This window comes from Podarcis cretensis (assembly GCF_951804945.1).
Source record: "Podarcis cretensis genome assembly, chromosome: 1".
NCBI lineage: Eukaryota > Metazoa > Chordata > Lepidosauria > Squamata > Lacertidae > Podarcis > Podarcis cretensis.
Genome location: NC_137170.1, coordinates 121305540 through 121329401, shown reverse-complemented (window position 1 = coordinate 121329401; position 23862 = coordinate 121305540). Strand labels below are relative to the sequence as shown.

At 45.3% G+C, this 23862-nt stretch overlaps 1 protein-coding gene across 1 annotated transcript in view; it reads left to right on the top strand.

Moving 5' to 3' along the window:
- Positions 1 to 23862, top strand: part of MYO3B (myosin IIIB) — a 294124-nt gene that overhangs the window by 158058 nt on the left and 112204 nt on the right. The window contains exon 24 of the mRNA XM_079981556.1: positions 21201 to 21280. Coding sequence (XP_079837682.1) covers positions 21201 to 21280 — 80 coding nt within the window. The remainder of the gene's footprint in view (positions 1 to 21200; positions 21281 to 23862) is intronic.

The window sequence follows — 23862 nt, the reverse complement described above, 5'->3', positions numbered from 1 at the left end:
TGCTTAAAAAACTCCGAGAAGGAGAGTCCACACCTCCAAAAGGAGTCCATCGCACAGCTCTTACTGTCAGAAAGTTCTTCCTGATGTTGAGTCGGAATCTCCTTTCTTGCAACTTGAATCCATTGGTTTGCGTCCTACCCTCCAGAGCAGGAGAAAACAAGCTTGCTCCCTCTTCCGTGCTGACAGCCCTTGAGTTATTTGAAGAGGGCTATTGTATCTCCTCTCAGTCTCCTCTTTTCCAGGCTAAATATACCAAACTGCCTCAACTGTTCCTCACAAGGCTTGGTTTCCAGACCCTTGGTCATTTTGGTCCCCCTCCTCTGCACACATTTCAGCTTATCAATACACTTCTTAAATTGTGGTGCCCAGAACTGGACACAGTACTCCAGATGTGGTCTGACCAGGGCAGAATAGAGTTGGACTATTACTTCCCATGATCCACTTGATACTTCTGTTGTGGAACACAGGGACACCTGTGGGACGCAGTTGGCGCTGTGGGTTAAAGCACAGAGCCTAGGACTTGCCAATCAGAAGGTCGGTGGTTCGAATCCCTGCAACGGGGTGAGCTCCCATTGCTCAGTCCCTGCTCCTGCCAACCTAGCAGTTCAAAAGCACGTCAAAGTGCAAGTAGATAAATAGGTACTGCTCCAGCGGAAAGGTAAATGGCGTTTCTGTGCACTGCTCTGGTTCACCAGAAGCGGCTTAGTCATGCTGGCCACTTGACGCCAGAAGCTGTACGCCGACTCCCTCAGCCAATAAAACGAGATGAGCGCCGCAACCCTAGAGTCGGTCACGACTGGACCTAATGGTCAGGGGCCCCTTTACCGTTACCTATTACTTCCCATGATCCACTTGATACTTCTGTTGTTGCAGCCTAGAATAGCCTTCGCTTTTCTTGCTGCTGCATCACACTGTTGACTCATGTTCACCTTGTGGTCTATTAAGACCCCTAGATCCTTTTCACATGTACTACTTGCAAGCCAGGTGTCTTATTCTTAATAGAGTGAGAGCCCTGCCCTCTTTTCTGCACCTGGTCACCCTAGGGCATACACAAATGCAGTGGCGTAGCGTGGGGGGTGCAGGGGGGGCCGTCCGCACCGGGCACAACATTTGGGGGGGCGCGCTCGCACTCGCAGCTCTCTGCCCCTACCTGGCTCACTCACTCTCACTGCTGTGCGAATCCGATCCGAGCTGCCGGGTCGCCGCCCACTGTGGGGGGGGGGTGCCAGGCGTGCGGGTTAGGGGGCGCAAATTACTTGCCTTGCCCCGGGTGCTGACAACCCACGCTACGTCACTGCACAAATGCCAGTACAGGTGAGCTATAATTGCTTGTTATCTACCACGTGATTTGAGTCTACACATCCTGGATTTCACACATGCACTCCATGTTCAGACATTATGCCTGTGCGTGGGCATCTGGAGGTGCCAAAATTAAGACAGGTTCACAGGTGAGGCAGGAAGACACATTTTCACTTTCCTGCTACGTGTTGGGAGAAGGTAGAGGACAGCATCAACTGAATGCATCCCTAGATTTCTCAAGGCGGTCTTCATTGTCACAGTTGGAGCCTTCACATTTCTGAAATCCCATTGAGAACAGTTGATGCCAAGGAAAGCTGGGGGATATCAGTTTGGATAGGACAGGTGCCTCTTTGTTATGCCGATTCTTCCATAGAATTTGAGGGCTGCTGCTGCTGTAGCAATGCAGGGCTTACAGAAATCTTCAAAGTATTGCCAGATTTTTCTTAACTGTGTAGTTAACCCAAAGGGCTTGTAGTATTTGTGGTGCAAAGCAGAAAATCGACCATCAATTCCTGTGTGCAAAGCAGATTTATTGTAGAAAGTTTCTAGGGCGGAGGAATGAATCCAAAAAAGCAAACAAGTCTCAACAGTTCCTGAACATTACACACACTTCAGAACTCTGAACTACACATAATATAACTGAGACGACTGAGATGTTTCAGAGCTCTGAAGTACATGTAATGTAATTGAAGCAAGAGAGGATGTTTTTTACCCCAAGAGCTCTGATGTATGTGAAATATAACTGAGCCAGTTGAGTCTTGCTTGTTTCTTTGGATTAAGATTTTTTTTCCCAGATGAAGAGCTTAGATATAGCTTGAAATGTATTGTGCTTATTATCATGCCTTTCTGCAATAAATCTACTTCCTTCTTAATGTCAGACTGTTGATTTTCTAATTTGTGTTGCTAGAGCCTGACCCTCTTGTCAGACTACCGCAAATACTTTCATAGGGCTGCAAACCTATTTCATTTTTTAAAAGCTGATTAGCATGCTTTCTTCAGTGAATTGCATAGCCAATGAGTTTGTCTGAAATAATTAACTCAGGTACATAATGGAGAATGCAGCAAGGGACTGAGAAATAACCTGCTGGAGAAATTTTGTACAGTGGTACCTCGGGTTAGGACGCAGGTGGCGCTGTGGGTTAAAGCCTCAGCGCCTAGGACTTGCCGATCGAAAGGTCGGCGGTTCGAATCCCTGCGGCGGGGTGCGCTCCCGCTGCTCGGTCCCAGCGCCTGCCAACCTAGCAGTTCGAAAGCACCTCCGGGTGCAAGTAGATAAATAGGGACCGCTTACCAGCGGGAAGGTAAACGGTGTTTCCGTGTGCGGCTCTGGCTCGCCAGAGCAGCGATGTCACGCTGGCCACGTGACCCGGAAGTGTCTCCAGACAGCGCTGGCCCCTGGCCTCTTGAGTGAGATGGGCGCACAACCCCAGAGTCTGTCAAGACTGGCCCGTACGGGCAGGGGTACCTTTACCTTTACCTTACCTCGGGTTAAGAACTTAATTCGTTCTGGAGGTCCGTTCTTAACCTAAAACTGTTCTTAACCTGAAGCACCGCTTTAGCTAATGGGGCCTCCCACTGCCGCCACGCAATTTCTGTTCTCATCCTGAAGCAAAGTTCTTAACCTGAGGTACTATTTCTGGGTTAGCGGAGTCTGTAACCTGAAGCGTCTGTAACCTGAAGCGTATGTAACCCAAGGTACCACTGTAGATGGATTTGTCCCCTTCACCTCAAATTGAGGGGCCGACCGCTTCCCACGTAACAATGCCTGCCCCTGCAAAGGGGTATGTGTGAGAGACATGGGTTTCCTTTACTGTTGTAAGCTTTGCTAAAGGCTTATATGTATGCCCAACTGAAATTATCAGCATGCACTAAAAGGTCTGTGAAGTTTTGTGAAGGCTACAGCTTCCATGGTTTTCTAAACTGTAAACTGCTTTGAGGTTTTGTTTTTTACAATCAAACAGCATATAATTTTTTTTAAATAAAATAAAATAGATATGGTGAAGGTTGTGCCAATCTTGAGCCAAGGGCAGTGGGGAATATTCAGTTTCCTCTGCCATTTGCACTCTGGTTAGAAGTTCTGGTTGCTTCAAAGCTCACATGGTGCTTGTTGGTTGTTGCTGGCATCTGTCTGTCTCGAGAGACAATGGAGTGTACCTCTAGGGGTGATTCCAAACCACTGTGTTAGTCGCACCAAGGTGGCCTCCCCAGGGCACAAGGAGTCTCAAAGCGGCTAACATTCTCCTTTCCCTTCCTCCCCCACAACAAACACTCTGTGAGGTGAGTGGGGCTGAGAGACTTCAGAGAAGTGTGACTAGCCTAAGGTCACCCAGCAGCTGCATATGGAGGAGCGGGGACGCGAACCCGGTTCACCAGATTACAAGTCTAAGGTCACCCAGCAGCTGCATATGGAGGAGCGGGGAAGCGAACCCAGTTCACCAGATTACGAGTCCACCGCTCTTAACCACTACACCACACTGGCTCTCCAGTGCAGGAATCTAACCTAGAGGATACCAAAGCATAGACAACAAAAATTAGGCCATCCTTGTCCAGATAAGGACACAGCTGGGCCACCAGCCGAAGCTGACGGAAGCCACCAAGGCCACCTGAACCTCAAGCGACAGCAATGGATCCAGGAGTAGCCCCAGAATGAGAACCCGCTCCTTCAGAGGGAGTGTGATCCCATTAAGAGCAGACAGCACCCTACCTATCCAGTCTAGGGAACCAACTACTAACAGTCCCTTGTAGTCTCATCTGAACTGATCTTAAGTCTCTTGGCCTTAACCCAGTCTACTGGATGAGACCTGGCATTCAGCAACAGCAGCCACTGTCCTGAGGGCTGGCTAATAGGACAGCCGAAATTCCCCATGTTGGAGGAGGGGCTGGCATGCGGCGCAGTCACTAACTGCCTGTACCATGTGCCCAATACCTAGCCGGCCCCACCTCCCACTCCGTACCTCCCTGAACTGCTGCGACCAGGGGCTCCCCTGCTCTTCCAGCTCCTCCCTCCTCACTTTCCTGCCATTAAATATACAACAACAATAATTTGCTGTCCCTTTCATGACACCCCAAATCAGCCGCCTGAGATAGTCACCTCACTCTATCTAATAGTTGGGCCAACCCTGTGGGATGGAGATTTCATACATAAGTAGATAATAAAAACTGATGATGCAATTCAGTTTATTGCACCATTTTTTGTTGCTGTGCAGCATAGATAGTTTGGAAAATAGAAAAAGGGCCTCATTATACCACTGGTTAAATACATGGGGGCGGATTTTTGCATTTTCTAAGCTGATAGGGAGCCAGTAACTCCATTCTGTGTGAGAATGTACCACTAGGTGGTGCTATCACAGAGCAAAGAATTACTTTGAAAAGGATGGCCTCTAACAAAATATATTTTCTAAATATCGTTCTGGATAGGTGCTGGGGGTTTTTTAAGTACTCCCTACCATGTTGACATCATCACAGAAAACATTTTGTTTGTTTGTGAGTATATTATTTACAGTGCATGTTTACCCACTCGATTCAGCGAGACTTGCTCCAAGGTTAGTGTTTACAGGACTGCAGTCTTACAATAGCAGAACTGAAGCAGCAGTAAACAAAATTAAAAAGGCAAACTCGTTCTGTGAATGTAAGATTCTAATGTGACAACTTCTACAATAACATTAAACATATTAGTTCTAGGAGCCCATTGTTCATTTATTTATTGTTTTGAAATGTAAGAGAGAAGATGGTGTTTCAAATGTCGCAAAAAAATTGCAACACATTGTTCCTCGTGAACAAGAAGCAATCGGCCTGCTTTTGGGTTGGTTGCATCATTTAGTGCTCCTAAGCTCTAAGGATATGCAGGTGAGTAAAACAGAGTGAAATGCCGCAGAGCTACCTCTCCTGGGATTTCCACACTGGAAAATTACATTTAGATTTGGAGATCCGTTCTGGGCTAGGATGCACATTTATTTAAAGCTTCTCCCAGAGAATCTTGGGAACTGTAGTTTGCTGAGGGCCTGGAGAAGTATGGCTCTATCAGGAGGATATTACAGTTCCTGAGATTCTTTGGGAAAAGAAATGTGCATTGAAAGTCCTTTACAGTGGTGCTCCGCAAGACGAATGCCTCGCTAGACGAAAAACGCGCAAGACGAAAGGGTTTTTCGTTTCTTGAGTTGCTTCGCAAGACGAATTTCCCTATGGGCTTGCTTCGCAAGACGAAAACGTCTTGCGGGTTTGCTTCCTTTTTCTTAAAGCCGTTAATACCCGGGGAATCCACGCAAGACGAAAAAATCGCAAGACGAAGCAACTCGCGGAACGAATTAATTTCGTCTTGCGAGGCACCACTGTAGTTCTACTGTGTGCATCTGACCCCAGTCTGAAGCAGGGATATTTTTAGCTTGATACACCACAAGCACCCCAGGTGTTTGCATTTATCATGACCAGATAAATGTAACAGATGAGCAGGAAAGAAAGAAAGCAACAGTAATCAGTCTAGGTCTGAACTTGGTTCTCAGGGGAAACGGATAAGATGTTTCACAGCTGAAAACATAGCACTGTGCAGCACAAATTAGAACTGAACTGTGTGTTAATTCATCAGTGTGTGAAAAGAGTTCTAATGCACGAGGAAGGGATGTGGGTAGTGCTGTGGTCTAAACCACTGAGCCTCTTGGCCTTGCCAATCAGAAGGTCAGCAGTTTGAATCCCAGCGACAGAGTGAGCTCCCGTTGCTCTGCCCCAGCTCCTGCCAAATCTAGCAGTTCGAAAGCACACCAGTGCAAGCAGATAAATAGGTACTGCTGCGGCAGGAAGGTAAATGGCGTTTGTGTGCGCTCTGGTTTCCATTACGGTGTTCCATTGCTGGCCACATGACCCGAAACCTGTCTGTGTACAAACACCAGCTCCCTTGGCCTGAAAGCAAGATGAGCACCACAACCCCATAGTCACCTTTGACTGGATTTAACCAACCAGGGGTCCTTTACGGTTTTTAATGCATGAGGGAAAAGGTCTAGTTAGCCCTGCATTCTGTTTCCACAGGAAGCTTACAGGCAGAGCATAGGACGGCCTGATGAAAAAAGAGGACAGAGCTCCTGCACATTTAACAGTTATGTAACAGGGGGAATTTCAGCAGGTCATGCAAGCTGCTAAAATTCCCTCTTCTGTGCAAATATTAAGGGGGCAGGAGTCCTGTCTATCTTTGCATTGGGCCACCCTAGCAGGCGGTAAAGGCAACAGTGTTAAAGCTGTCAGGTTGCAATCAGTGGTGCAGCTAGGTAATTTTAGACCCATGACTTCATGGGGGGGGTTACAATTGTTTCTACATTTTTGATATATTAATGCAAAAAAAAGCAAATGCAGCTTGCCAACCCTGACGTAAGAAAAGCGTGTGCAGTCTTGCCATTTCAACTCACTTAAATCATAACACCATCTGTTTGCAAGTGCCCCCATCACCTGCCATTCTCTGGGTCCCATTTGCGGGTTCCTGGGCTTCATGTCTAAGTTCCAGTCCCAGTTGCACCACTGGTTGCAACCAAGAGACCACCAGTGTGGTGTAGTGGTTAAGAGCAGCGGACTCGTAATCTGGTGAACCGGGTTCGCTTGCCCGCTCCTCCACATGCAGCCGCTGGGTGACCTTGGGCCAGTCACACTTCTCTGAAGTCTCAGCCTCACTCACCTCACAGAGTGTTTGTTGTGGGGGAGGAAGGGAAAAGAGAATGTTAGCTGCTTTGAGACTCCTTCGGGTACTGATGAAGCGCGATATCAAATCCAAACTCTTCTCTTCTTCTTAACGCTACAAGAGACTAAGCCATAGCAACTTCTCCAGTCCTGACCACCCAGGGGCGGAGGAAGGGGGTGCAGTGAGGGTGAGCTGCCCCAAGTGTCACCACTGAGGGGAGTGACAAAATGCCAGGCTGCACTCACCATGGGGCCTGCAGCACACACAAGCCACACATCTCTCCTGGGTGTGACACGGTGGCTTGGGCGCCCGCAGGCTCCGCGCTGCCCCAAATGGTCTGCCCGCTGCCTCCCCCTTATCTGTAGGGCAGGCTGACGTCTTGGAAGAAGAAGAAGATGATTTTGGATTTGATATCCCGCTTTATCTCTACCCGAAGGAGTCTCAAAGCGACTAACATTCTCCTTTCCCTTCCTCCCCCACAACAAACACTCTGTGAGGTGAGTGGGGCTGAGAGACTTCAGAGAAGTGTGACTGGCCCAAGGTCACCCAGCAGCTGCATGTGGAGGAGCGGGGAAGTGAACCCGGTTCACCAGATTACGAGACTACTGCTCTTAACCACTACACCACACTGGCTCTCACTTCTTGGAGGCCTGTGGAGCGCCCTGCCCCAGCTGGCCCCACCCCACAGGCGGCTGGCCTCTCTCCTGGGCACAGGGCATGAGCGCCACCCCAGGCACGGAATCGGCTTGCTCCACCGCTGTGCCCACCCATCTCTTTCACTGCCTATTCTGCAAGCAGGATCTCAGAAGTGTTGTGTTGCTGCAAATGGAAGAGGTATTGATAAGCAGAAGAAGGAAATCTTGAAGGACTGTGGCCTATTCATAATTATTATTTTTCTGTTAAGGTTTAATACGGCGTTTCCCAGCCTGGTATCACTCCCATTATCCCTGGCTATGCTGCCTGGGACTGATGGAACTTGTTGTCTAAAGCATGTGGAGGGTACTGAGTTGGGGAAGGCTGGTTTAACAGCATCTTCTTTAGCAAATGGCACTTTCAGAGAGATCACAGATTGTTCGGGGGTTTTTTTTTTTTACTGTGCCACTTGAATTCCAATCTCAACGTGATTGATGTATGTATAGAATTTATTCCGTGGCCTGATACGCATCGTATACATTCATTTAAATGTAATATGCTTCCACTTAAGTTTATGCTTCTCCTTTTTTTTTATTTCCATGAATAATCAAAGCGGGGAGGGGGGAGAACGACTCCAAAGCTATTTACAGTTTATTAATTCTGCTCATAATAAAATGGAATGGAGGTTTGGAATTGCATGCTTTCTTGGCTGAAAGATAACTGCAGACTTCCCCCCCTTCCCCCCATTATAATGGACCAGTAACAAAGCTATTACAATGATAACGTCTCCATTTATAGATAAATCAAAATGTATATTTTCCAAGAATTGAGTAAAGTTAATTGAAAGTCTATAGTGCCTGCCTTAGAACTTTAAGGGCTTTTCTTGCTTCTACATGTCTGGCCCATATGATAAAAAGCTTGTAAAAATTAATTGTATTTTGCCGTGTTGCCAATGCTTTGTGCACAAAGAGCAGGCCTTAAACCACAGATGGGCAAAGGAACATTTGTGAACTACACTGGTCTGCAGATGTGGGACATTAGCGAACTTGATTAAATATAGATTAACTGGGTCTGGGATTATATGAAGTTTTTATTACACTTAGTGGGCTTTCATTGGGCCTCCCTTCAAACTCAGGGTTGAGTTGGTTGACCAGTTGTTTTCCATCATGTAGTGCCTTTTTTTTTTTTTTTTTAGTGCAGTGTATCACGTGTTTTCTCAGAAGAAAATCCCTCCGGCTTTTGGTGGGCTTACTCCCAGGAGAAGTGTGCATAGGATTGCAGCAATTATCCTTTACCTCACAACTGTCAGAAACTGAGCTGAACTGGAAAATAGCTGATGTTCACAGTTAAAATCTCTCGAGCAATAATTCCTGCAGAGAGAAATCGGGAAAATCCCCTCCATGCGCCAAGAGGGTTGTTATCTAGTCTGTCTGTAAGAAGGTTTGTTGGCACAGGAAAGGTAGCCTAGGACTGCAGTTAGTATTGTTTTTAAATATGCTATTCAGTTCTTTCCAAAAGATGACATGAGCATGTGTTTGCGTGTCAAGGCCCCGAGCCCTCCCCCATTTATTGAATAACATAGACATCAGTAGTTTAGGTTAATGGACAAATTAAGGCCACAACTTTATTGGTTACAGAATGTGAGTGGTATTGGCTTAGGCATTGGAATTGAACCAGATGACACAACCTTGATGGCAGAAAGTGAGGAGGAATTAAAGAACCTTTTAATGAGGGTGAAAGAGGAGAGCGCAAAATATGGTCTGAAGCTCAACATCAAAAAAACGAAGATCATGGCCACTGGGCCCATCACCTCCTGGCAAATAGAAGGGGAAGAAATGGTGTCACTTTCTTGGGCTCCATGATCACTGCAGATGGTGACAGCAGTCACGAAATTAAAAGATGCCTGCTTCTTGGGAGAAAAGCAATGACAAACCTAGACTGCATCTTAAAAAGCAGAGACATCACCTCTCAGAAGGGAGGCTGCCCATTGGATAGCTCAGTTGGTTAGAGCAGGGGTCAGCAAACTTTTTCAGCAGGGGGCCGGTCCATTGTCCCTCAGACTTTGTGGGGGGCCGGACTACATTTTGGAGAGAAAAAATTGAACGCATTCCTATGCCCCACAAATAACCCAGAGGTGCATTTTTAATAAAAGGGCACATTCTACTCATGTTCCTGGACCATCTGTGGGCCAGATTTAGAAGGTGATTGGGCCGGATCTAGCCCCTGGGCCTTGGTTTGCCTACCCATGGGTTAGAGCAGCAGTTCTCGACCTGTGGGTCCCCAGATGATGTTGGACTACAACTCCCATCATCCCTGAGCTCTGGCCTTGCTAGCTAGGGGTGATGGGAATTTTAGTTCAACAATATCTGGGAACCCACAGGTTGAGAAAGGCTGGGTTAGAGCATGGTGCTGATAATGCCAGGGTTGCAGGTCCGATCCCTGTATGAGGCAGCTGCATATCCCTGCACTGCAGGAGGTTGGACTAGATGATCCTCAGGGTCCCTTCCAGCTCTACAATTCTAGGATTCTAATGGATTTCCTCACCCGGTGCCAACAAACAAGGCTCTACTTGACTGTGGTTTTCCTCTTAGTGGGATAAAAAGAAAGATAGTCATTGTATTGGATGAATAAATGAATGTCAGGTTATCCCCATCTCCAAAAAGGATGCAAAATAATTATCCATTTTACCTTAAATGCATTCAAAATTGCTGTCAGCTTTAAGACTATAGCAAATGTGCTCAGTAGAAAGACATTGCTCTCCTTTAGTATTAATTTTTGGACTGACAGAGAGAAACAAGTGGTTACCGTTCATTTAAATTTAGGAACATTTAAAAAGGTGCTGCTTGTATCCATTGGCTAGCTTTGTAAGCTAGACAAAAAGCAAACCTGTGTAGTCTGCACAATTCACAAATGTGAGCTGGGCTGCTAGACGTACCATCTAATGCGTGCATCTAAATTTGCTGCTCTGACATCCAGAGATATACTGTATTTTTCCATGTATAACACGCCCCTGTGTATAAGACGCTCCCTATTTTGGCAGACTCCAAATTAGGAAAATGGGAGGAGATTGCCCAGAGTTATTGAGTTTCCTTTGGGGGGGTGCCCCACAGTTGCTGAGCTTTTCTTAGCAGAATGCACCAATCATCCGTCCAATTGCCACAGCAACAGCAAATCAACACCATCCCTTGCCACAGCCAACAATAACACTCCAAATAGCCGCTGACAATCTCCGGGTCACGGCAGCAACCAATCCTAAGTCCCCCTGATGCACTATCAGTGTATAAGACGACCCTATCCCCTTTTTGGCATAATTTCAGAAGAAGAAAAGCCTCGTCTTATACACGGAAAAGTACGGTGTATATATATGACAAGAGAATTATTAATTCTTCCTCTTGGAACTTACTCCTTTTTTTGCAGTGCTCTATACATTTGATTCCCTAACTTTAAGGCACTTCGTATACCTTCTAGGACAAGCCTTGTAATAAATTCAGTTTCAATTCAATAAATGTCTGCGCTTTCAAAATATTTCATTGTCTCAGCTGCTGCCTATGTAGTAAAATGTGATTTTTTTTCTCTGGGAAACCTAGCAATCCAGGGGAAAATGCTGGCAGCTTAACCATTCTGTATGTTTGTGATTGTGTATGTGTATAGATACAAAATTTCCTAGTAAAGCATAAAACAATGATGCCTAGAATATTAATTGCCATGTCTGCCTTGATTTTATTTATATTCTCAGTTCAGTGTTTTCTATGAGGATAGTGGTGGTGCTGGCCGTGCTCTGATTTTGTACTTTGCTTTGACAAGGTCCACCTTCAGTGCCCCTTCACCACACAGCAAGCTCCAAAGGTCAGTGGTCTTCTGAATGTGCATGCCTGCTTTCCTGTTACTGAGTTTGGAATTTTTTTCCCTTTATTGCTGTTATTATCTATTTCATAAAATTTGTATACTGCTTTATGGAGCGTCTCCAACCTCATCATTCAGCCCGGACACTGAGGTCCAACTCTGAGAGCCTTCTGGTGGTTCTCTCACTGCGAGAAGCGAAGTTACAGGGAACCAGGCAGAGGGCCTTCTCGGTAGTGGCGCCCGCCCTGTGGAACACCCTCCCATCAGATGTCAAGGAAATAAATATCTGACTTTTAGAAGACCTCTGAAGTCAGCCCTGTTTAGGGAAGTATTTAATGGTTGATGTTTTATTCTGTTGGGAGCCGCCCAGACTGGCTGGGGAAACCCAGCCAGATGGGTGGGGTATAGATAATAAATTGTTGTTGTTGTTGTTATATTATATTGTTGGGGAAAACCTCAACACACACATACAAATTTTACTCTTTTCAATTGCTCAAAACTGAGTAGCATCAGCGGTGAATAGTACAGTACAGTGGTGCCTCGCAAGACGAAAAGAATCCGTTCTGCGATTCTCTTTGTCTAGCGGTTTTTTCGTCTTGCGAAGCAAGCCCATTGACGACTTAGCGGATTAGCGCTATTAGCGGCTTAGCGGCTTTTAGCGGCTTTTAGCGGCTTATCAGCTTAGCGGATAAGCAGATAAGCGGCTTAGCAGCTTAGAAAAAGGGGGAGGAAAGGGGGGGAAAGTCGGAAAAACTCGCAAGACATTTCATCATGCGAAGCAAGCCCATAGGGAAATTCGTTTTGCGAAGCGCCTCCAAAACGGAAAACCCTTTCGTCTAGCGCGTTTTTCGTCCTGCGAGGCATTCGTCTTGCGGGGCACCACTGTATTTTTCACTCCATAAGACACATTTTTTTCCTCCTAAAAAGTAAGGGGAAATGTGTGTGTGTGTCTTATGGAGCGAATGCAGGCTGTGCAGCTATCGCTGAAGCCAGCACAACAAGAGTGAGAGTTGCACAGTGCCCCTTGTCCTGCTGGCTTCAGCGATAGCTGCGCAGCTTGCTCTGGCTTTTCAGGGAGGTGGGAGAAAGGATGGAGGGCAGCCCGTCAGTCCCTTCTCCCACTTCCCGGAAAAGCCAGCAAGAGCCGCTCTATCTTTAAAAAGCTGCGCTGCGTGAGTGTGTCTGAGGCTCTTGCTGGCTTTTCTTGTTTTCCTCCTCTAAAAACTAGGTGCGTCTTATGGTCAAGGGCATCTTATAGAGCAAAAGATACGGTACTCACGCTTCATGGTTGGGTACTTTAGGAAGCAACTAATTAAAGGGGTGGTAACAAGACCTTCCAAGTATCCCTATTTTCCAGGGATGCCCCTGATTTAGAGAAGCTGTCGCACTTTCTGATTTGATCCCAGAATGTCCCTTTTACTTAGGATGTCCCTACTTTCATTGGAGAAAGGTTGGAGGGTATGGAGTTATCCGATCCCCGAGCCATCTGAAGGACATCCTGTATAGGGAAGTTTTTTAATGTTTAATGTTTAATGTTTTATTATGTTTTTATATATGTTGGCAGCTGCCCAGAGTGGCTGGGGCAACTCAGTAAGATGTGTGGGATACAAGTAGTAAAATTCTCATTATGGAATGGGACGTCCCTGTTTTCATTCGAGAAATGTTGGAGCGTAAGGGTAACTATTCCCCCTCAAAACTGTATGCTTCTGGAATGGAATCTTTTTGTTTGTCTAGTAGCTAATTCAGATTATATAAGGGGAAAACTGCTCACCAACATGAACCTAAATGCTACTTCAGAAATAAGAACTGATATCCAACCTCAGTGGTTTCCTGGCTTTGAAACAATGATAGTCTGAAAGATCATATCTCCTTATATGAACTTGCCTGGGTGCTAAGTTCCACTTTCCATCAATATCAGAAGTGCATTGGTGATGATATATGAGAGAGAGACTTTTCTGTGGCTGCTGCCTTATTATGGAATTCCAGGAGTGGTTAGGCTGGCTCCTTCTTTGTTATCCTTCTGCCAGCAGGCTAAGACCTTCCTATTCAGACAAGCCTTTCAAAACTAAGCTACAGTTTTGATTCTGATCACAAGGCTGCTGTCAGGGCAATTGTACTTCAATTATTGTTTTTAACCGGTTTGTTTTTGTTGCTCTGTATTTTATGACATTTTAAAATGTTGTAAGCAGCCTTGAATACCAACTTGGAAGAAATGTGGGCTATAAAGATTAACAACAACAACAACAACAACAACAACAACAACAACAACAACTCTAAGTCAGAGGAATTGTTCTGCCCGCCCTGGTTACTTAGGCCACAGTAAACGCAGTTCTCTTGGTAGAGAAATATTTTTGCAGAGTTCTCAAATGCCTTTAAAATGTATCAACAGCTGTTTCTGGATTTTCCCCCCCCTGGTCTCTGTATCAACTACTGCCAAATTAATTTGGCCTTAGTTATGAAGGAGATTTTGAAAGAGTGGTTAGATCAACAATTTCAGCTATTCATCATAGCTGTTCTGTATCAGGTCTCCTTCGGGATGGGTTGGCAACACGTGTGGACTAAGCAGCAACAGTCATAATGTGTTTTATTCATTATCTTTTTGCAAGCTATTCCATTTAGAATCGAAAGTGTTTCTGGTATATATAGGCACTTTAGCCTCTATCACGCAACATATATTATGCTAGTGTCTGTAAAAGTTAAGCTGCTCTCCTCCTGGGATTTCAGCAGCAAGCTTTGTAGTTAAGTAGCAAAATTAGAATATCTGCTCTTTTGCAAACTCCACTCCTCTCGGAAAAGAGCAGAAGACATAATAATATGTCTTGTTTCTTGAGTAAAAGGTTGAAGAATCTGGACCTAAATGTAGAAAAAAGCACCAACTTTTAGCAACTTCCCCTCTGTCATGTTTTTTTTAAAAAATAATCATATTGTTATTGTGTGCTATATAAAAGTACCATTGCAAATACTCCTAGAACAAAATGTGGCGTAGAAGCACTCGACAACAAACCCACTGAAATAAAGGAGAGTTGCACAACAGCACAGCTGATGGTGGGTGCGGTATATTTGTGAAATCTGTGCAAGACTGAGGAAGGCACCCAATTATTGCTGTCTTTTTTCTTGGGTATTGCTCTGAAGTATTCACATAATTATTTACATAACATACTCCAGGAATGTTATGGTGCCTGGGGTACCTGGCGAATGGTGCCACTGTAAATATAAGGTAAAGGTAAAGGACCCCTGGGCGGTTAAGTCCAGTCAAAGGTGACTATGGGGGTTGCGGCACTCATCTCGCTTTCAGGCTAAGGGAGCCGGCGTTCGTCCGCAGACAGCTTTCCGGTTCATGTGGCCAGCATGACTAAGCCATTTCTGGTGCAACAGGACACCATGATGGAAACCAGAGGGCACGGAAACACCATTTACCTTCCCGCTGCAATGGTATCTATTTATCTACTTGCACTGGCGTGCTTTTGAACTGCTAGGTCGGCAGGAGCTGGGACAGAGCAATGGGAGCTCACTTCGTTGTGGGGATTCGAACTGCCGACCTTCTGATCGGCAAGCCAAGAGGCTCAGTGGTTTAGACCACAATGCCACCCATGTCCTTGCAACTGTATACAGTGGTACATCGGGTTAATACTTAATTCGTTCCGGAGGTCTGTTCTTGACCTGAAACTGTTCTTAACCTGAAGCACCACTTTAGCTAATGGGGCCTCCTGCTGCTGCTGCGCCGCCGGAGCACGATTTCAGTTCTCATCCTGAAGCAAAGTTCTTAACCCGAGGTACTATTTCTGGGTTAGTGGAGTCTGTAACCTGAAGAGTATGTAACCCGAGGTACCACTGTATGTGTCTTCTTGGGAAAAGTCCCATTGAGTTAAATGGGGCTTAACTTTTGATAAGTGGCCTAAGTGAGGAAACATTTTATATAAAAGATTCAGCAGCTGGGCTGAAGCCACAAGCACTATAAATGATTTTATCCATTATCAAAATTGTGTGTTTGCACCTGATCTTCTACATTTTTGGCATGATACTTCCACAGATTCTATAGATTCCTCTATAGATCCCTTCTCTTGCTTACACATTAGCCAAAAAAGGAATAGTTCTGGCCTCAAACCTTTAAACCAAAGGGGTGGGAAAATGATTTAAAAGTATCTTCTTTTAAACATGTCTTGACAATAAAAAGCAATAATTCCGTGGAGAGCATCCAAGGGTTGAGGATCGGTATTGGCTATTTAAACCTACTAAGAAATTATTAGTTCCCAGATGTTGGAACAAAAGGAAGCATTTTTTCCGGTCTACCCAATAGCCTGTTTTTTTTAAAAACAAACAAACAAGCCAGCAAACAAACAAACAAACAAACAACTGAACATGAATGATGATCCACTGTTGCCTTTGAAATCTCTATATTTTGAGTTACGAAAATGCTTACTAGCAATGCAAGTGAGAATATCAAATGTCCTTTCAGTATAATACAGCCACTATGCTAATTGAATTTTCTTCCTGGGTGATTACTTACATTTTAAACATGGACTCTGGTTTTGTTTATTTAATATTTCCTCTTTCCAGTTATATACCGTGGGGTGTGATTTTTGGAATAAAGAAGGCTGTTCAGAATTAACATGCTTTCTGTAAAGCAAGGAGGGGAGGGCGAAACAGGAGTTGCTGCAAAGAAGGCACTTTTAACATCTGAAAGAAGTGTTAACACTTTATTTACATTTAAATTAAAATGGAAACTTATTTGTGTGTTATGTTTCTGAAAGGTGTGTGGCACATCTGCAGAGGCCTATTGTTTATTCATGCTCTAAATCCTTTGAAATGTGTTAAAATGCTTCCCACTCATTATAAAAATCCTGCCACCCATGGATTAGGACTTTGATGTCACCAATCCTGCTTCAAAGGGTTCTTTCAGTGCTATTAATCACAGTTTAGCCTCTGAAGATATGTAGCCAGAGAAAACATTTGGACATCTTGTGCGCCACTCACTAAAAAACTTTGAAATGTATCTGGAATGGCTTGCACATGAATGGTCCACATCACTTCCTTTCTTCCTCTCCAAGGTTTTATTTTAAAAAAATCTCCCTCCCAGCTGCCTCTCCCCCCCCCTCTCTATATCTATATTTAAGTTGTCAATGAATATTCTCCATATAAATCAACACATGTCTGTTGACTCCCAACATCTATCACACAAAATGGGCACAATCCAACCAAAGCTGGCCACTTTTCAGTCTCCTTGATTTCAAGAAGAAAAACATAAGCACATACTTAATCTTCCTTTTTGAAACCAATGGGATTCCAAAGTGTTTAACTTGGGCTGGATCAGGCCCATTATTGTTAACCGATTAGTCAAGGCGGCCTTTGAAATCGTAGCCCCAGAAGGTCATGAAGTTCAAGCTTCTTATCCCACCCCAAGGCAAATTCTCCACAGGTCAACCCGCCCCCATGGGTTAATCTACATCATCCAGATTAGATCCTGCTACAATGGGGAAGCCACTTACGTCTGAAGAGCAAGCAAAGTTTTAATGTCAGAAAATCAATGATGGTTTTATCATGTTCTCATAACCTTTGAGTTGGAGGCGGCGCCTAAGTATATCAGAGATCTTGAGAATCCATGCGCAGTGGATTCTGAGCAGTGCATGCAAGTGCTGATGAGCGATCAGTTGTTCATTATCTAGACTTCTGCTCTCCTCCTTAGGTTCAACTTAGATTCTCCAACGCTTATCAAGCCAAGATGCAGCAGCCCCCATGGACTATATTCACACAACCTTTTTATATAATGCAGTTGCACATTGGAAGTCGAACGGAATCCGTTCCGGAAGTCCATTTGACTTCCAAAACGTTTGGAAACCAAAACATGGCTTCCGATTGGCTGCAGGAAGCTCCTGCAGCCAATCAGAAGCTGCATAAACCCCGTTGGACGTTCAGGTTTCAGAGAACGTTTGCAAGCCGGAACACTCACTTCCGGATTTGTGGTGTTTTGGGAGCCAAAATGTCCGAGTATCAAGGTACGACTATACAAAGAAATGGGGAGGGAGGGGTTAGAATCTGGAGTCTTCCACATCGTAGTACAGATAGGAGGGTAAATTAGGTCATATTTTTGAACGTTCGGCCATTGGGAAAATTCCTTGCATGTAATAGAACTAGTACATTGGGCAGAGTACTATTCTAAACTCCCCTGTCCTACTGTGCTAGTTTACAACATGCAGAATACTTTTTTTGGATAAAAATCTGTCTTTTTCTAAAGTCCAAAGTGGGACAGCTTAAAGTACTCTGCAAATTTACTTGCTCACTTTTGTTTGGTGTAATTTGTAGCTGATGGATGGATTTATATGGGCCATGGTAAATTAAAGCCCAATCACCCTATTCCGTGAAATCCTATACAATTTTACTCAGAAGTAAGTCCAATTTTGTTCACTGGGGCTACTCCCTTGTCTGTTTAGCATGACAACCATAAATACCTGAAGAAGTGTGCATGCACACGAAAGCTCATACCAATAACAAACTTAGTTGGTCTCTAAGGTGCTACTGGAAGGAATTTTTTTTAATTTTCTTTCAACCTTAAATACACTTATCTTGTGTGTTGGTCCATTTGTGTGTAACGTTAGCATAACAGCGCAAGTCAGCAGCACATAACTGGTATTCTAATGTCAATGTGTAAATCAGTCAATGACAATTGGGCACGCAGTGTAGGTGAGTAAAGGCCTTGTGCATGCCATTCCTCATGTCCTGTCTAAACCAGGCCCCATAGAACATTTCCCAGAGATTCCTCTCTCCCACCTTGTAAAGTGGTTTTTAAATGGTGAAGCAGATTCTAAAAATGTATTGGCTATTCTGTAAATGCCCTGGGTTATTTAATTTGGAAGAAAATATGCTGGTGATGGGTAATCATTTGAATAAAGGCAACCTTCCACTATTATGCAACTGGAGGCGGTTGTAGGATGGATGGCGGCTAACAGATTGAGGTTGAATCCTGACAAGACAGAAGTACTGTTTTGGGGGGACAGGAGGCGGGCAGGCGTGGAGGACTCCCTGGTCCTGAATGGGGTAACTGTGCCCCTGAAGAACCAGGTGCGCAGCCTGGGAGTCATTTTGGACTCTCAGCTGTCCATGGAGGCACAGGTTAATTCTGTGTCCAGGGCAGCTGTTTACCAGCTCCATCTGGTACGCAGGCTAAGACCCTACCTGCCCGCAGACTGTCTTGCCAGAGTGGTGCACGCTCTAGTTATCTCTTGCTTGGACTACTGCAATGCGCTCTATGTGGGGCTACCTTTGAAGGTGACCCGGAAACTACAACTAATCCAGAATGCGGCAGCTAGGCTGGTGACTGGGAGCGGCCACCGAGACCATATAACACCAGTCTTGAAAGACCTACACTGGCTCCCAGTACATTTCCGAGCACAATTCAAAGTGTTGGTGCTGACCTTTAAAGCCCTAAACGGCCTCGGTTCAGTATACCTGAAGGAGCGTCTCCACCTCCATCGTTCTGCCCGGACACTGAGGTCCAGCGCTGAGGGCCTTCTGGCGGTTCCCTCGCTGCGAGAAGTGAAGTTACAGGGAACCAGACAGAGGGCCTTCTCAGTGGTGGCACCCGCCCTGTGGAACGCCCTCCCACCAGATGTCAAAGAGGAAAATAACTACCAGACTTTTAGAAGACATCTGAAGGCAGCACTGTTTAGGGAAGCTTTTAATGTTTAATAGGTTATTGTATTTTAGTGTTTTGTTGGAAGCCCAGCCAGATGGGCAGGGTATAAATAATAATATATTATTATTATTACTACTACTACTACTACTACTACTACTACTACTAGAGAGAGACATATCACCTACTTACCTTCCCTCCTAACTTTATTATTGTCTTCACATTACCAGTTTTCAGAGTTCCCGTCCTACTCATGGCTATTTTTTGTCACCACGGAGGGAAGCAACCCACTAACATGGGCCATTCGAAAATATAGTGCAACCCTGCAAATGTTTCAGAAAGTAAAAAGTTTAAAACTCCATAGCATACCAAAATGGGAGTTGCCCCCCACCTCAGTTTTCACCCATGGTTACAAGAATTATTGTGTGTAGGTAGAAAAGAAGTCCCAAATGGTAGCCATATGACTCAGTCTCAGTATAAGGAGATCTCGAGAATGAAGCTTGCGACAAGCCCAAAGAGCCAAGGCAGGCTTCCTTATAGCAAAAACAGCGCTGAGCTGAGCGTTCGCCATACCAGGATCTCTGCAGTTACTTAATGGAGCTGAACTGAAGACATGGCCCAGGGTTGGACTTAGGATTCAGCAGATATGAGGCCCTGCCCTTTTGACAAGGAACGGACACAGGTTCTGGATCTGCTATTTATACTAGGACTGGTGGGTCCAGGCAGGGGTCGGCAAGGTTTACTCCAGCAGAGATCCTTCCGTGGGCCGGATCACACACGCACGCACACGATTTCCAGCGTCTGCGCAGGCGCAATTTATGGCACCGCAGAAGTGAGTCCCTGCACCTTATTGCGCCGGTTTAGCGCAGCGCATGGGGACTCGCCAAGCGGGCGGCTCTGTTCGGGGGTGATTCGTGGGCCAGTTAAACGACCTTCATTGGCCGCTCGTGGCTCATGGGCCTTAGGTTGCCTACCCCTGGACCAGAGGCTCAAAACTTCCTCCAGATTGATCAACTGTTGCCTTAGTCTCAGACTCCACTGTTGTGACGGTTCACATCTTTGCATGAAGAGGGCTTTGGCTCCTGAGCAAACACTTCCGAAGAGCCTACTAGTTTAGGTCCCAGCCTCAGCTCCTTCTGAACAGCAATATGCCGATTCTAGCAATCCTGCAGGTATAATCTTCACACATATACCGATAGATGGGGCTTAGGGCTTAGGATCATACCTGCTTGGCCTGCTCCTGACCGCCATACATTCAAGATGCGCTCTACACCTGCATGTATATGCACGATCCTCATCCCACGACAATTGAGAGTTAGGCACCGATAACAGTGTAGGGAGCATATGGGTGCTTTGCCTGTACTTTCAGAGGCCTTTTAGGGTTGCCATATGTCCTCTTTTTCCAGGACACATCCTCTTTTTCATGATGAGAGTCGTCATAGACACCCAGTGCCCGATTTATGTATAAGCTAAACAAGCTGTAGCTTAGGGCCCCACATTCTTGGGGGCCCCAAAAAATGTAAAGAAAAAATAAACTGGATGTACATTTCCAAAATATAAGATAAAAAACCAAACAAAAAACCTACATACAGCAACAGTGTTTTGTGTTGTGTAGGCTCCTGTGATGTACATATTTTGTTAAGTGCAAATGGCTTTAGATACCTATTAGGTCCATAAATTACCATATAGCATATATTCAACACAAAAGAACAGCAACAATTTGTTGTTGACAAAGGACAGCTGGACATATAAAGGGCCCCATTACCTTCAGTAGCTTAGGGCCTCAACAAACCTAAATGCGGCCCTGTAGACATCCATAGTTGAAGTCGGCAAATGTGTCTTCTTTTTTGCTCTTCAAAATATGGCAACCCCACTGGGGAAATGGCATATTGGAGTTTTTGCGGAGAGTGCAATCCTGTACCAGCCCCTTAGAGGTGGTATACATAGATCTGTATCTGCAAAGCTCATTGCTATGTAATACAGTATGTTCTGCAATAACCTTCCTCTTCTTGCCCTGTTCCAGCTATCAGGTAGTATTCATTTGTGTCTTCCAGATATTGCTTTTCCTAGGCTTTTTGCCCATTGTCTAAATTTTTGCTTTCCTTCCTTCCTTCCTTCCTTCCTCTCTCTTTTTAACAGGCAACTTGGCTCAGGCGAGAGCCAGAGTGACAGCGGCGTCCAGGTCTTTGCCTCCACAGCTCAGTGCTGGTCGTATCAAGGTCAGTACACAACCAATGCCTTTGCCTGCATATTTGAAAAAGTGATCTATAATGCACTGCGATTATTCCAAATGCCAGATCCTTTACTGTTTCATGTCCACTTGGTTTACATTAGCAGGGGATCAGGAGTTTGTTTGTTTGTTTACAAAACAGACAAAGATAATTATATTTTATTCAGATTACAGTGGTACCTCGGGTTAAGTACTTAATTCGTTCCGGAGGTCCGTTCTTAACCTGAAACTGTTCTTAACCTGAAGCACCACTTTAGCTAATGGGGCTTCCTGCTGCCACTGCGCCACCAGAGCATGATTTCTGTTCTCATCCTGAAGCAAAGTTCTTAACCTGAGGTAATTTTTCTGGGTTAGCGGAGTCTGTAATCTGAAGCGTCTGTAACCTGAAGCGTATGTAACCCGAGGTACCACTGTATATGTTTTCTTACTTTTCACTGAATTCTTCTTGGAAACTGTTCATTTGTAAAATCCAAATCATCTTTCCCTCCCCCTCCAAATAAACTTTATAAAATGGGGGGCTCACTTTCTGAAAAACAGGTCTTGCTAAATTCCCCTCCCCATTTAATAGGGGAATCTCTCTTTTGATCATCATAATCTTTTCCCGCCGTACTTTTGCCTAAGCACTTCCCTTTCAGTTGCACACACAGGAGGATTAATTTGTAATCTTCCTCTGGGGAATGATACATTAGTTTGTCAGCAATCAAACACAGGCCCTTAGGTCTCACCCCCGATCCTGGTCCACATCAAACATATAGGGGTTTGAACATGCCTGTCTGGATCAGGTTTTTGCTTATGAGTCAGACCAGCAGTTTGGCAGAAACCAGGGACAACGCTAAGCTTTTTACAGCTTCTTCACAAGATCCTCTCCTCTTCCCCCTGTATCTAGTTCTCTTGACTATGGCAGGGAATACCCAAGCATTAACTCTTAGGAATCGCCTTGCCTGGAGCATACAAACATTCACTCAATAGCCCTGCTGAACTAGCCCATTACAGATATATTCTCCCCCCTCTCTCCTATCACTGATCTGGTGAAACTTAGCAGGTCACGCAAAGCTGTCTTCATGCTCAGAGTTTCCCTGCCTTGCTGCTTGCTGCAGTTTTGTTTTACTGAATTTATTTATTTAGCAAGATTTATAGGTCAGTTAATCTGAATGGTTTGCATAATAGTAAGTAAACAGACTTTAAAAACAGCAGACAGTGAAATGATCAAACTATGGATCGGAACAAGCAGTTTTTAAAACATAATAAAGGTAAAGGTAAAGGTACCCCTGCCCGTACGGGCCAGTCTTGCCAGACTCTAGGGTTGTGCGCTCATCTCACTCTAGAGGCCGGGAGCCAGCGCTGTCCGCAGACACTTCCGGGTCACGTGGCCAGCGTGACAAGCTGCATCTGGTGAGCCAGCGCAGGCCACGGAACGCCGTTTACCTTCCCGCTGGTAAGCGGTCCCTATTTATCTACTTGCACCCGAGGGTGCTTTCGAACTGCTAGGTTGGCAGGCGCTGGGACCGAACGACGGGAGCGCACCCCGCCGCGGGGATTCGAACCGCTGACCGGCAAGTCCTAGGCACTGAGGTTTTACCCACAGCGCCACCCACGTCCCCTTAAAACATAATAGGCATACTAAAATGTGTTTTATTCCCTATCGGGGAGAAATGTGGGGCATAAGTAAAATTATTATTATTATTATCAGTGCTTTTTTCTGGGGGGATGCAGGGGTACGCATACCCCTAAACATTTTGTGAATCTATGTACTTTTGTCCATTTACTGTATTTATTTTTCCCAATTTGAACTATAAAATGGTGATTTTCTTGAGTCAAAATGAGACTACCCCCTAAGCATTTTTTTAGGGGGAAAAGGCACTGATTACTACTACTACTACTACTACTACATGTTTAGAGAGGCTGCCTAAACAAAAAAGCTTTTAAAGGTAAAGGTAAAGGTACCCCTGCCCGTACGGGCCAGTCTTGACAGACTCTGGGGTTGTGCGCCCATCTCACTCTAGAGGCCGGGAGCCAGCGCTGTCCGGAGACACTTCCGGGTCACGTGGCCAGCGTGACAAGCTGCATCTGGTGAGCCAGCGCAGGCCACGGAACGCCGTTTACCTTCCCGCTGGTAAGCGGTCCCTATTTATCTACTTGCACCCGAGGGTGCTTTCGAACTGCTAGGTTGGCAGGCGCTGGGACCGAACGACGGGAGCGCACCCCGCCGCGGGGATTCGAACCGCTGACCGGCAAGTCCTAGGCACTGAGGTTTTACCCACAGCGCCACCCACGTCCCCTTAAAACATAATAGGCATACTAAAATGTGTTTTATTCCCTATCGGGGAGAAATGTGGGGCATAAGTAAAATTATTATTATTATTATCAGTGCTTTTTTCTGGGGGGATGCAGGGGTACGCATACCCCTAAACATTTTGTGAATCTATGTACTTTTGTCCATTTACTGTATTTATTTTTCCCAATTTGAACTATAAAATGGTGATTTTCTTGAGTCAAAATGAGACTACCCCCTAAGCATTTTTTTAGGGGGAAAAGGCACTGATTACTACTACTACTACTACTACTACATGT